Source organism: Myotis lucifugus, unplaced genomic scaffold, assembly GCF_000147115.1.
Source record: "Myotis lucifugus unplaced genomic scaffold, Myoluc2.0 scaffold_11, whole genome shotgun sequence".
In the NCBI taxonomy this organism is placed as follows: Eukaryota; Metazoa; Chordata; class Mammalia; order Chiroptera; family Vespertilionidae; genus Myotis; species Myotis lucifugus.
Window position 1 is genome coordinate 1,294,442 of NW_005871059.1, and position 13,899 is coordinate 1,308,340.

General features: G+C 38.6%; 1 protein-coding gene across 1 annotated transcript in view; it reads right to left on the reverse strand.

Moving 5' to 3' along the window:
• The window catches only part of LAMA4 (laminin subunit alpha 4), a 132,040-nt gene that overhangs the window by 15,468 nt on the left and 102,673 nt on the right, over nucleotides 1-13,899 (reverse strand). Inside the window, exons 19-25 of the mRNA XM_023750092.1 lie at nucleotides 13,339-13,481; nucleotides 11,364-11,502; nucleotides 10,793-10,930; nucleotides 8,533-8,666; nucleotides 7,187-7,351; nucleotides 6,209-6,394; nucleotides 4,223-4,417 (exon numbers count right to left, since the gene is read on the reverse strand). Of these exons, the coding sequence (XP_023605860.1) occupies nucleotides 4,223-4,417; nucleotides 6,209-6,394; nucleotides 7,187-7,351; nucleotides 8,533-8,666; nucleotides 10,793-10,930; nucleotides 11,364-11,502; nucleotides 13,339-13,481 (1,100 nt within the window). The remainder of the gene's footprint in view (nucleotides 1-4,222; nucleotides 4,418-6,208; nucleotides 6,395-7,186; nucleotides 7,352-8,532; nucleotides 8,667-10,792; nucleotides 10,931-11,363; nucleotides 11,503-13,338; nucleotides 13,482-13,899) is intronic.

The following is a 13,899-nucleotide window of genomic DNA, read 5'->3' on the forward strand; positions in this document are numbered from 1 at the left end:
CTTTGCAAAATGTTAAAATACCTAGCAACAGCTTCAAAATATTTTTTGGTAATAAGCTATGTAGTAAACGTTTATGGGACAGGAGATAGAACAATTTAAAAAATTACCTGTGCTTTAAAATTGCCCTGCTGATTTTAAAATTTAAAGTTGTGAAATTATGGTTATTTAGTCTTACTTTTTGAAGCAAAAGTAAATGCAAATAAATTTGATCATTCAGGCATTGATTCATTTATTCAAGCAAGTGTTTATTGATTACCTAATAGAAGTGAAGGAGAAAGAAATCAATGTTTCCGTAAGCCTTCCATGGGCAGTGGTGTGTGGTGGGGAATAGAAAAGTGAGTGAGAAATGGTGCCTGGATTTTAAGAAACTGAAAATCTATTTGAAGAATGGATATATAAATAGCAAATTGGAAGACAGGTTGTTACCAGATAGAAAGAACCTTAGATGAGTTGCTGGAGCTTGGGGTTTTATTTTTTAGGTGGTGAGGAGCCCCATAGGTTTGAAAAGTGGGGAGTGGTGTGATTTGACCCACTTAGGAAGAAAGCTTGCAACAAAGGAAGGGAAGAGAGGAGAGGAAATGTTTGTAGTAGAGAGAACTGGAGAACACAGCAAATCAGGATGAGATCCAGGATTAGATAGGAGGAAAAATCCTGGTTCCAGATTATTGAATGAACTCACACCTTTAGTTTTCACCCCTCCCTAATTCCCATTGAAATATCAAAAGAACTATACACATTAAAATATATCCATCATAGTCCTGAAATCTAGGAGGGTTTCTAAGAACAAAGCAGTGTAAAAATTTCCAGGAGATATTTCCAGGAGATAGCATAAGATTAATGGTTTGATATCTCAGTCTGGTTCTGGCCCTGGAGAATCTAAGGGTGGTAGTTAGATTAGAGAAAGTGGGGTGGTGCTTGGAGACTCAACCTCCTAAGAAAAACCCACCTGGTTCCACTGTCCCCTCTTCCCTTCCTCACATAGGAGTCAGGACTCAGAACCTGGTTCTCGGGTACAGAAGCAGGTTTTTCTCTTGGGGGAGGAAATATGTGCAGTTACCAATGTTCTTCTGGCCCAGGCCCTCACCATCCCAGTCATGAGCGGGCAGAATGGGATGGAGTGGGGCTTCCTGGAAGCTTCCCCTCTAACATATCTTCGGAAACTTCCCCAAACTCCATGCTGTATTCCAACCTCAGTGGAGCAGCATGCCTTATAATGGGAGATATGATCACGTTTGCCTCATCGAAGGGCATAGGAAATGCCTCATCGAAGGTGGGGGTGAGAGGTTGGTGGGGGACTGGGAGTTTTCTCCAATTCCGGGTATTCCTGATTCTCTCCATTTCTACGGAGATGATCTCACTTTTTCTCAGTCAGTGCATCCACTTAACTATGGGAGGAGCGACAGTGACTTAGATCACAGGGGCTCAGCAAAGCAGGAGGTTACTGGACCATGACAGTTTCAATTCACCAGCCCTGCCTTTCTCTGCTTCAATGTGGGAATATATGGACTAGGATCTGTTTCTTGTCTGCTGGGAAAATTAGTGAACTCTGATATCTTTATATATGGCAACTAAATACCATAAACCCTCTGTGGATATATGCTCTGAATATTAATTGTAATAAAAAGAGAAGTTATAATTTAATCAATTACTTCATTACCATAAATACTCAGCTTATTATTTAAAATGGCTATGTGTGTGGGGATTCTCCCTGAACCCCATTAGACTCCAACTTTATCAATGTAATTTATTTTTCTGAGGGTCTATTAGTTGCAATCCAATTGGTGGCACCAATTTCAATTTAGCAAGATTATTTTGTTTCAGACAATAGCCTAACTAGTTAAGGTACTTAAGAAAAAGAGGGCAATGTGTTATAAAGCTATGGTAGTATCTTAAGAACACAATCCAAGGGAAGATAGTAGAGTGGGTCCTACCAGGGGCAAGAATCAGGAATTAGAAAGCTAGGAAGAATCAAGACACTCCTTTTCTGGATGTTTCTGGAATCTCAGCTTTGTTTTTCTCAGAGTGTCTGTTATCATTCTTCTTTCTCTGCAGGGCAGCTTTCTGCCTTTTTCTCTTCTTTATCTGAGCATGATTAACACAGAGCTCTTAGGTTTGCATGTTTTCTAGTCAATGACCAGCCCAGAGGCGTCTCTTTGGGTTCTGAGTTTCCAAGAAGAGAACATGATGGCTCAGCTGAGTTGACATGATGTACCCTGGTCCAAGCACCTATATCAAGGTAGATGAAGTCACAAACCTGAAATACTGGGGCCCCCAGTAGGGAGGGAATCAGTTTTCAGAGAAGGGAGTAGTTGGCCAGATATCTAGACTGTCTACTACAATGTAGAGAATGTTTATTATCACATTAAACACCAAATGAGGAGATACTTTCCCAATTAAATTTGAAAACATAAATATCACAAAAAAATTTCAGGCTGGAACATAGTGGTAAGATAAGTACTCTTATATACTCATGAGGAAATATAAAATAACTTTTACCTTTCTGGAAAGTAATTTGTTTTGATCCAATAATTCTGCCTCTAGGAATATATCCTAACAAGTTATTTAGTAATATGATTAAAGATTAATGTACTATGATCTTCATCTATAAAAGAGAAGAAACTGGAAACAACTGAGAGTCTATTCGTGGTTAAATTAATTATAATAAATGCATAAAATGGAATATTAGTAAGTTATTGTGAAAATAAATTATTATGAGGCCTAATTGCTATGATTCAGCCTTGATGAAAACTTAAACCTGAGGCCACAAGTTTTTCTTGGTAGCTATTTAAGGAGCTTTTGATAAAAGGGCAAATACAAGGGAAGATTAGCAAACACTGACCTTCTAATTATTAAAAAATATAAGTGAAATCTATAGTGATTTTGTGTCTTATTACAAAATTGAGTTTCTAAGACTTTTTACCATAAAGACTAAGAGGCTATTATAATATTGAAAAGTTTGTGTTAATAGTTCCAATAGCAACTATTGATTGTAACCTTGAGATGATGAATGTTTGTTTAGGAAATTACATTTGATAGACAGATTCATCCAGAAAACTGTATTCATTTAAAGGGATAAACTGTGTTTGCTTTAGAAGGTTGATCTTCCTCATCAGCCTATGACATTAACCTGCTGTCTACAATCACCTGACAATGTTCAAGTCCCCGCTAAAAAATTCTCAGGATAAATCTTTTAGTATCAGTATATAAAGGTGACAGTAAGATTTCATCAGAATTTAATAATCTCCTCTGAAAAAATCCTTCAAAGTATCCTCTAGCAAAATCCTTCATAAAAATAAATGAAATTATTTCTCTGCCTGAATCACTTTATAAAGTCTTCCATGTGAAATTCAGATAAGGATCCCAAAAAACTTCTAAGATTTGATTATACTAGTACATGAACAAAATTATTAACATTGATTAAGAAATCATGTATGAACAAAGGGAAGTTTCATGGGGATTCTAAAAAGTGTTCTATTGTAAGCTGAACTATATGGTCAGTGAAAAACCAAGCTATAATGGGCAGTGAAAAACCATCCGAAGTGAGAAGCTGGGGGTGGGGGGGTGGTGCTTCCCTCTGCTGATGGTTCAAAAGCCAGCCTTGGAAAGAAATCACTTCTTCCCCTGCAAAGATGCTCAACCTCACTGGCATTCAAGAACATGTAAACCACAATCAGATGCCAACTTTGCCCATTAAATTGACTAAATTATAAAAATGTGACCATATCCAGTGTTAGCAATTGTGTGGAACAATAGGTTTTTTTCAGATGTCATTTGTGAGACTCTAAGTCAGTATTGCAAATGCACATTCCCTTAATCTAAGCAATTCCACTTTTAGGAACACTCCTGAGACTTTATAGAAATATAACAGCTCAGGGTTACCGAATGTTTACTCCATGCCAGGCACTGTGTTAAGAGCATTTCATGCATCAACTCATTTAATCCTTATAGCAACTCTATGATGCAGATTGCTAAATATTTATTGAACACCTATTATGTGCATTGCTCTAGGCTCTTAGGATAAATCAATGAACAAAACAAAGGGACTTGTATTCTAGCTGAGGAGACAGACAATAAAGGAGCTGCCGCCAGGTCTGCAGCATCTGCCATGGATGATTGTGAGGAACTGCTCGGGCTTCTGATCAAGAGGAACCAGCAGGCGTTCAGCACCGAACCCAATAACCTGAAGGCCCGCAACTCCTTTCGCTACAAAGGGCTCGTTCACCGCAAGATGGTGGGCGTGGAGCTGGCGTCCACGGCAAAGGTGTGGTGGTCATCATGAAGCGGAGATCCGGCCAGCGAAAGCCGGCCACCTCCTACCTGCAGACCACCTTCAACAAGAACACGCGGGCCACCCTGAGCAGCCTCCAGCACATGATCCGCAAGAATAGGTACCGCCAGGATCTGCGCAGCCAGAAGCCTGTGATGGTGAAGAGGAAGCGGGCCCGCCCCACCAAGAGCTCCTGAGCACCCTCCCCCTCAAGCAATAAAGGTATCAGCCAGCTCTCCTAAAAACAAGCAAGCAAACAAACAAAAAAACCCATAATAAATAAAGTATATAATCAATTAAAATGTGGCAAATGCTATGGGAAAAAGAACGAGAAAAAGGAAGCCAGTAGTACTGTGGAGGCAGGAGGAAGACTGTGGTGTAAAGTAAGCCTCATTGAGCACAGGAGAGTTGAGTAACCCTAGAAAGAGGAGGAGGAGCTATCTGTGCAGACACTGGGGAAAGAGTGCTCTAGGCAGAAGGAAAGCTGAAGTAAAGACCATACGGCTGGAGTGTCCATAGTCCATTCTAGGAATAGCCAGGAGATCAGTGTGGGGAGAAGAGCTGGTGAGGAAAAGGGGCCTGGGTAGTAATATAAGGCCTCTCATGACGATGTAGGAACGTGGGCTTTTGTTCTGAGTACAGCTGGGGTCCACTTTGAGCAGAGGAGTGACATACTATGCCTTATATAAGGTTCCAAAAAATGTATACACACTTTGAATGATTATAAAAGTCAGTGTTTATTAACATACAGTTCATTTTCAGACTTTAAAAGAATCCGCAGAAATGAATACTTTTGTCAACGCCTACTTTCAAATGGATGACTGTTCTGGTCCAGGCACTGCTGATAACTCAAAGCAATGGAATCGCAAACATTAAGAATCATTTTGTTTGGTATTTGTGCACCCTCAATCCGTCAACTGTTGCTGGTTTTGTGCAGTAAATTTTATCATTTATGTATCCCCATAAAAAAGTCTAGTGGATTAGTTTTCTTTGTTCAAAGCTTAGTCTGGCTTCACCCATTATTTCAAATCAGTTAAACCTGAAAAGGAGTGAAAATTCAGTGAGTTATCACCTTGTAAATACAGGGTATCCCAAAAAGTGTATACACACTTTGAATAATTATAAAGGCAGTGCTTGTACTACAACTGTGTTTTCAAATTCCCAGTAGCATTTTAGGACGAATTTCAATTGTTCAAAGCTTAATCTGGCTGAAAAGAAAGAAACATCAATTGAGCTATCAGCTGTGAAAGTGTGTACACATGTTTTGGGGATATGCTGTATTTATAAGGATCTGGCCCTTGTGTTGAGAAGAAACTCTTGGGAAACCATACAGAAGCAGGGCGGCCTGGTAAGAGGCTATTGCCACAATACAGATGTGAGGTGACGGTGGCTTGGACCAGGTGGGAACATTGGAACCTGAGCTTATTGTTAAAATCGGACCAGGAAGGTGTGGGCAGTGGGTGGGAAAGGTTTGACTAAAAGAATGAGAAAGAAGGGTAGCCAGAGGATGCAATGGAAGAACTCAGGGTTCGATGATGGAGCAGCTCTGGTTGATGCCACAGATCAATTATACATGTGAGTGGTTGAAGTGAAGGTGAAGGAACGAGGGGGAAACAAGGGTAGGTCAGAAACTTTAACAATTTCCGTGATTGTGACAAAAGCCTACCATTGTTACACAAAAGCAAATAAATAGTACTAATAATATGATATATACATATCAATTGTTAAGCATGGAGCAATTTTAACCATGCTAGTGAAAAGTAGTTGGAAGTATGAGTAAAAGCTGATTCAAACTGTTTCTTGAGGAACAAGAATTGATGCTACAAAGCCAGTGAGTTGGAATATCTGCTACTACAAGAACCTTATCTTTGTATAGTTGCAAATTAGAGTAAATTCTACACAACATCAGTGTCTGGAGTTGCATGCGTGGAACACTAGGACATTCGGGCACTTGGCACAGCATCAACTTTTACCTTTCTATTCTGACTTGTTTTAGGCTTTGAGGAATTTTTTCCTTTTTTGTGAAGGAGCAACAATGGCGAATTTTCAATGGGACACTCGTAAAGGGAAGTGTGGACCTTTTCAGAGTACCGCTGGAAATCTTCGACCTCCACATCTCTGTCCAACCTGTGTTTGTAACAAAGGGGAGAAAAACCTTAAAAATGTAGTTCAGAATTACATAATGAAAACTACGGAAGTCAGAGAAATGAGCAATTAAAACAATTCTTGTGTGTGTGATGATCTTTATCCATCAGCCACTATTTTAATCAGAATATTTAAAATGATCATTTAACCAATTAATTAATAACTTCATGCCTGGTACCAACACATTCTGACAGATGAACGTCGTTTCCCTCACCACACTCCGGATGGCTGCGGCCGCCTCTGTATTACTCAATCTGTGTTAAATTCCTCCCTTGCTAGTTCTTGTACTCAGGGAGCCCTCACTGTCTTTGTTAAGGACCTAGATTAATGGCTTTGTTTAAAGTCAGGCAGTAAATTAAGAACACTTTCTTAAACCTGTAACAAGAATTTGGGTATGTTGCTCTGTACTCTATCATTAATAAGATGTACAGAAATAATCGCATCTAATATTTACAGCTTGCTGTATGCCAGGTGCTTTATGCCCATTATCTCATTTAATCCTCATAACAAGCATCCCAGGCAGGCACTATTATCAGAATTTGCAGGTGAATAAAAAAAGGCTTACTTTGCCAAAGTCAAATAGAAATTAAAGGGCTAGAAAAGCTAATTACAAACCTAAGTATGTCAGTTGCTCAAGCCTATACAAGCTTCTAATGACTGCCCTAATGCCTCTGATAAATTTCATAGTTCTGTTTGAATAATGCAAATATTTTCATTATTGACTTGATCTTCTTTATTAACCATGTGGGTTTATAAAAAATAAAAATATTATACCTGGTAAAGTAGGCATTACTTATACAGCCGGTAAAATTAGCATACTGGGGACTGATGGGCGAGCCACCGAAGTAAAACTTCTTTTCATCTATTTGTGTGTGTTCCGCTTTCCCTTTGGTAGGATTCTTACTCCCAAGTCTGCTTTTATCTACTATCAGTTCATATCTGCAAGAGAAAAAGCATCTTTACAGCCACACAGCTAGCATTCTACCTTGAGTGCCACTCTGGGTTGCAGGTGTTCTCAGGGAATTGCAATGGGACATGCGGTTAATAAAAGGACAATAGCTTTCTAGACTCTTTCTGAGGCCTAGGATGAAACGACTGAATGTTTCCATACACAGAAAAGGCCCTCCAAACCAGGATTAGAATTTAAACGCATAAAAGAAGAAGTTAAGATGACTAGTCATCAGCATTGTTTTGTTGTTGTTTGCTTTTCTTTTTGGTGGAAAAAAAAATCAGGATCTACCTCCCTCCTGGTGATCATTTACACATGCTTGTGGGAGATTATTTTCATTGTAAAGCCCATTGAATGGTTTTGGTCCTGATTGGACATGGAGTCCTGAAACGACCTATTAATGTTTTCCTTTGATGGAGGGCTCCACAGAAGTGGACATAGAATAGGAGTAGTCTACAACAGAGGTTCATGTCTTATCCCAGAAAGCTTCTTATTATGGAAAAGAAATTCAGTATCACATATTTTAAAGATAAAATTAGAGATTTTAAAATGGGGCCATAAGTATTCCATTCTCAACCGCCAGATGTACAACTAAATGAAACCAACATTTGCTGAGCTCCTTTATGAAGAACACTGCCCTCCACTGAATCAGGCACTTTCCTCAAGGAGATTATAGTCTACGGTTTTTGTTTGTTTGTTTGTTTTATTTTTGTTGAGAGCATTACAGATGTCTCCCATTTTCCTCCTTTGCCTACCTCCACGCAGCTCCCACCCTACCCCAGGCATTTACTGCACTATTGTCTGTGTCCAGGGGCTATGCATGTCTTTATATAAATTCTTTGGTTAATCTCTTCCCACCCACCCTATCTTCCTTCTGAGATCTGTCAGTCTGTTCCATGCTTCCATGTACTCGGCCTATTTTTACTGTGTGTGTGTGTGTGTGTGTGTGTGTGTGTGTGTTATATTTTTGTTAAGTAATTTCATAGTGACTTATTTTGCATGTCTTGAAAATTAAGAGCAATTTTTTTAAGGAGGCAAGTAGCTCCTTCCATCATTTTTCTAAACACTAGAAAAGTAATAGAATAGCCAATTATTCATAGTGGTCATTTGGCAGAATCATGCCTGACAAATAAGGCCATCACATGGAAAGAATAAATCTCGAGGACCGTACCTTGCAGGTGAGACAGAGGTAATGATGAAGTGTGACAGCCCGTCATTGTACTGCTTATCTGCCGATTGCACCTTGATTCCCTTTACGTTCATGGTCACAGTGCCATTATCCAACGAAATGGAGAACATGTCTGACTGAAATGCAAGCACAGGTTTTTAAGTAGGGAGCCAGGTATCCAAAAGAACATGTTTTTAACATTAACTTAATGTTATTGCTTGAAGGAACATCCAGTATGAAGGAAGTTTGCTTGTAAAATACTTTCTATGAATAACAATAAAAACAAAATACTTGATTGCTTGTATTGGTGTTGCCTATAAAATTAGACATGTTTCAATGGAAAAATAAATCTCCTATATACATTTAGAACTAAAACCTCTGGTGATTTTGTCATGTTGAGAGTTGCCTACTCCATCATGTCTCCCTTTAATCCCTTTTGAAAGGGCAATATTTGAATCCCTTTGGGAATGTGGCTAGATTACCAGACAAAAGTTAATTTGCTAGTTTGGCCTCTTAAATATTTCACTTTTCGTCTATAGATGCAGAAGATAAATTTTAAATAAAAGCAGGTTAACATCTCTTTTTCTGAATTTGCTTATCATTTGTCTTATAATATTGGCAAAATGATAATCTTGCTTCTCTTCCCTTATATGGGCACCAAACTCTACAGTTAGCCCAGCACATACTACTTTTTGGGGGACGACAGTGCTATTTAATTAACCATGGTAATCTGAGGCAGGTTATGTAACAGAGGTTCTACAAAGCGCTTTGGGTAAATTCTCACAGATGCTACTGGTTTAAATTCAATTCAATATAAATGTGATAGATACAAAGTAATAAGTATGAAAAGTGAAAGCTGCTATTATGGCCTGGTCCATCAATGTAGCTCTTGGTCCTTTTCAGAGATAAATCGGTTGAATCTTAGCATCATTAAACCTGTACAGATCTTATTTGATTCTTCTTTTTAAATATATATTTTTATTGATTTTAGAGAGAGGAAGGAAGAGTAATGGAGAGATAGAAACATTGATGAGAGAGAGAAACATCAACAACTATCTGCTGCCTCCTGCATGCCCCCTACTGGGGATCGGGCCCCAAACCTGGACATGTACCCTGACCAGGAATCTAACCATGACTTTCTGGTTCATGGGTCAATGCTCAACCACTGAGCCACACCAGCCAGGCTTTTTTATTCTTCAAATAAGATGTCTTTAAGCTGAGCTCAAGTGTTCTGCAGCAAATGCATGAAGAGAAAAGTATGTTCTTTTTACTATTTTATAAGTTGAATCACACATATGTTTATTCTTAACATACAGTGGTTCTTAACATTTTTTGTGCTGTGGACTCCTTTGGCAATTTGGTGATACATATGGACCCATTCATAAAATAATGTTTTAATATGCATACAACAAAATGTATAGGAACACAAAGGAAAACCAATTACATTGAAACACAGTTTCAAAATATTAAAACAATAAATCTGATATAGTAATATATGTACTTCTTTATTAAGGCATTAAATAATAGAATTTAGTAGCAGATCTAATAACTACTGTAATTTAGAAGTAGCAATGAGCAATATTAATATTTTGAGATATCTGTGACAGCTTAATCATGAAATGAAAAATACTTGTCATTTCTATTAATGAAAAAGTTACAGGTACTGCTAATACTATTGTGATTTGTTGCCCACATTTACAATGGGAGAAAATGCTAAATTCTAGTTAGATAAATAAAGATGTAATTTTCCCCCTCCCAAATCTACAGACTTCCTAAATTCTTCTCATTAACCCTTGAGGAGTGAGTCTATGAATCCCAGATTAAGAACCCCTGATGTACAATATATATAATCTATATATAAAAGAGTAATATGCAAATCGACCGAGTGGTAGAAAGACCAGGATGACTGCTCGACCAGTTCCTATGAGGTGCACTGACCACCTCTCAGTTCCTTCCCTTGACCATCAGACTCCGATTGCCCGATGGCGAACGGGGAACTGGGGGTGGGTGATTGTGGGGGGTGGGGCTGGCTGTGGTAGCCAGGGAAGATGGCCCTGATCGCAGGCCAGGTCTAGGGACTGTATCTGTGCATGAATTTCATGCAGTGGGCTTCTAGTATTTTATAAAGTGTCTGAAATGGGGAATTCTATGTGAGTACATGTAAGTCAAAATTGAAAATCACTGTTAACATGCTTAATAGTATTTCTAATAGACAAAACAATTATCACAAAGAAATTTCCTCAGGAAAAAACTAAATACATACCCCTGAAGCATAATAGAATAGTAATCCATTTGGCTGTAATGTTTGGAAATTAAAGCCTCCTTCAAAGCCATCAAAGAAAGATATTTTCTGGGTTGAAGCAATGAAGCTCTGTCCATTGAAATATGCTCGGCGAGATATCTGTGGGCCCAAACAGTAAATTTAGTGTTTGTAATAATTATCAAAGCTTAAGTGAATTTCTCACACACCAAAGGTCTAGTTTCTATATGAATAGTGTTTAAAACACACACACACACACACAACCTTCTGGTTTATACTGGAATTCAGGCATATTAACCTTCCCTCTGTGGGCCTCTAACAGGTGGGGTTTCAACATCTTCCCTCCTTCTACCCTGAGTAGTAACAGTGCTCTCACAGCCTCTCTGGGCATTGGAAGCCACACTGATAGAAAACTGAGCCAACTGGACAAGTCATAGAGGCACCCAATAAACCTTCCTGGCTTAATGATTCCTAGAATTACAAGGAAGCTGAAAAGAGTTTTACAGCTTTTGAGAGTGATAAGTGCTGTTTTTGTTTATTATTATTAAAAAGCTTTTGATTGATTGGTACTTACAAGAGAGTCTTCTGGGCATCCGTAACCAACTCCCAGGGTTTCTGTCTGTTCTAATAAATTGAAGTCTTTCTTTTGGAACTGGAAACCCTTCATGCATCCCCTGAAGTTGATATCTAGGGGGAGGTGTGCTCTTAGAGTCCTGGGGAAGAAAATTAGTTTTCACTAATATAGCCCTGATGATGATGCCACCCTACATATATAGGTAATGCAATTTAATAGTATTTAAAATCATTTATAACTAACATTTAAAGGTAAAAAATGGTCAATTCTTGCCCAGCCGGTGTGGCTTAGTGGTTGAGTGTTGACTTATGAACCAGGAGGTCGCAGTTTGATTCTCCTTCAGGGCACATACCTGGGTTGTGGGCTTGATCCCCAGTAGGGGGCGTGCAGGAGGCAGCTGATCAATGATTCTCTCTCATTATTGATGTTTCTATCTCTTTCTCCCTCTCCCTTCTTCTCTGAAATCAATAAAAATATATCTGAAAAAAAGGTCAATTCTTGGCAATTTCACATGTAAGCTATAAAAGTAAACTAAGACACATTCATTTCTTATGTCATAACCGGTTAAGTTAGGAAGAAAACCCAGTCTTCAGCCTTCCAGTAATCCACATGGGTCATAAACTTATCTTCTTGGCTTTATTTGCAACACACTGTAATCAACTAAGGCTAGTGTCAATGTTAGGCCTTGGGATCATTAGCAGAGTAAGAAATCCTTTATCTTTAACATCAGGGCTGGCATTTTTCTCAGTGCTGTGGTCCTAACTACCTATACCATGGGAGTGCCCCACAACATGTTATCAGATATTGAATGGATATGAAGTTAGTTTTGCCTTCAGTGTATTTTAGATGAACACTAGACAAACTAAGGGGTAATAGTTCTCTGTATTGTGCTCCGACAAGACCACACTGGGAAGGCCGTACTGATGGACAGATTGAGGTGCACATAGCGGACATAGTGATAGCCATGGTGGTTAAAGGTCCAATGTGGCATGGCTGGAGGACTGAAGAGGCTACTTATTTAGAAAAGGAAGCTTGGGGAGCCTTTGAAAAATATGAAGCATGGTGATATGGAAGGGGAATGGCGCTAGTTGTGATTCAAAATAAGGAAAAGCTTTTAAAAATTGAAGTCATTAAAATTGATTTTTTAAAAAAAAATCAGAGGTAACTATAGATTTATTCAAAGAGAAGTTTGAAGGAAGGGTTTTGTTTTGTTTTTAATATTATATTGTGGCCTTACCTCAGAGCATTCAGAATTTCTGGAGAGTGGTCATGGACAATGGTGTTTATAAAAGCTCTCCAGGTTATTCGAATGAGAACTAGGGTTGAGAACCACTGGACTAAAATATGTCTCTCAGTCTTAAAGGTCTCTGATGCTATGAATTGATCATAATAAGAGACAGTGACTTTTAAAATATATTAGAATAGCTTTATTATACATAATTTACAAACCCTTAGATAAGCTTAAAATTTTTTTAATTGATTTCAGAGAGGAAGGGAGAGGAAGAGAGATAGAAACATCAATGAGAGAGAGAATCATTGATCAACTGCCTCCTGCACACCCCCTACTGGGGGTCGAGCCTGCAACCCAGGCATGTGCTCTTGACTGGAATTGAACCCGGGACCCTTTAGTCTGCAGCCCAATGCTCTATCCACTGAGCCAAACCAGCTAGGGCAAGCTTAAAATTTTTACCCTCAGATGCTATTTGAGAATTCAAATAAGACTAAAACAAGAGTATCAGGACATAATTAAAGAAACCTGTAGGTCTCATCTAGTAGATATTAAATGAAGGGGGTCATGAGAACTGGCTGCAGGGGGTCCAAAGGTACATAAACATGTGAGCGTGTGCCTGTGCACGTGTAGAAGTAGCAAGTGTTGGGGGGACTTAAACCTTTACTAGATCTATTCTGGGGGGTGTTGCATACTTAGCCCAATACGTTGTTAGGAACAAATAACTACTTAACAAAGAAAACTTACCTGGATTGTAAGATTTCTGGGGGAGCCCCTCCAATGTATATGTCTGTGAAAGGTATTTTCATCTTTTCATTGTCCATGCTCTTGACATGTCGTCTGTTAACTACCAAAATCATTTTCTTATCATTGTGGTAAATGATTGAAATCTGGAAGAAATAATATGTAGTAAATCTTGGTCACTCTTGAACAATCAACTTGTGGAAGATGACAGTATATTTTAATTATTCTGGTTAAAACAATTGAACTTCCATGTTCTTATGCTTGCTCACAAAATGGGGAATATATTTTCCTTTCTTACTCACAGACTTGAAAGCTCTTACTTATAAATGCAGAAGTTCACATTTCCTGGAGGATTTCCATGTGGAGAAGGAGCTAGCCCAGGAAAATTCTGTCATGAGACCAATTTATTATGTAACCCCTTTGAGGAGATTTAGGAAACAGGTACTTTCTGGACCCTAGACTGCATGTACCAGGGGTTATTTTTTGGGAACATAGGTGAGAAGCCTTAAATAAATCTGTAAAAATGCTAACAGAGAAATAGTTAAATAAATCTTTTTTTTGTAA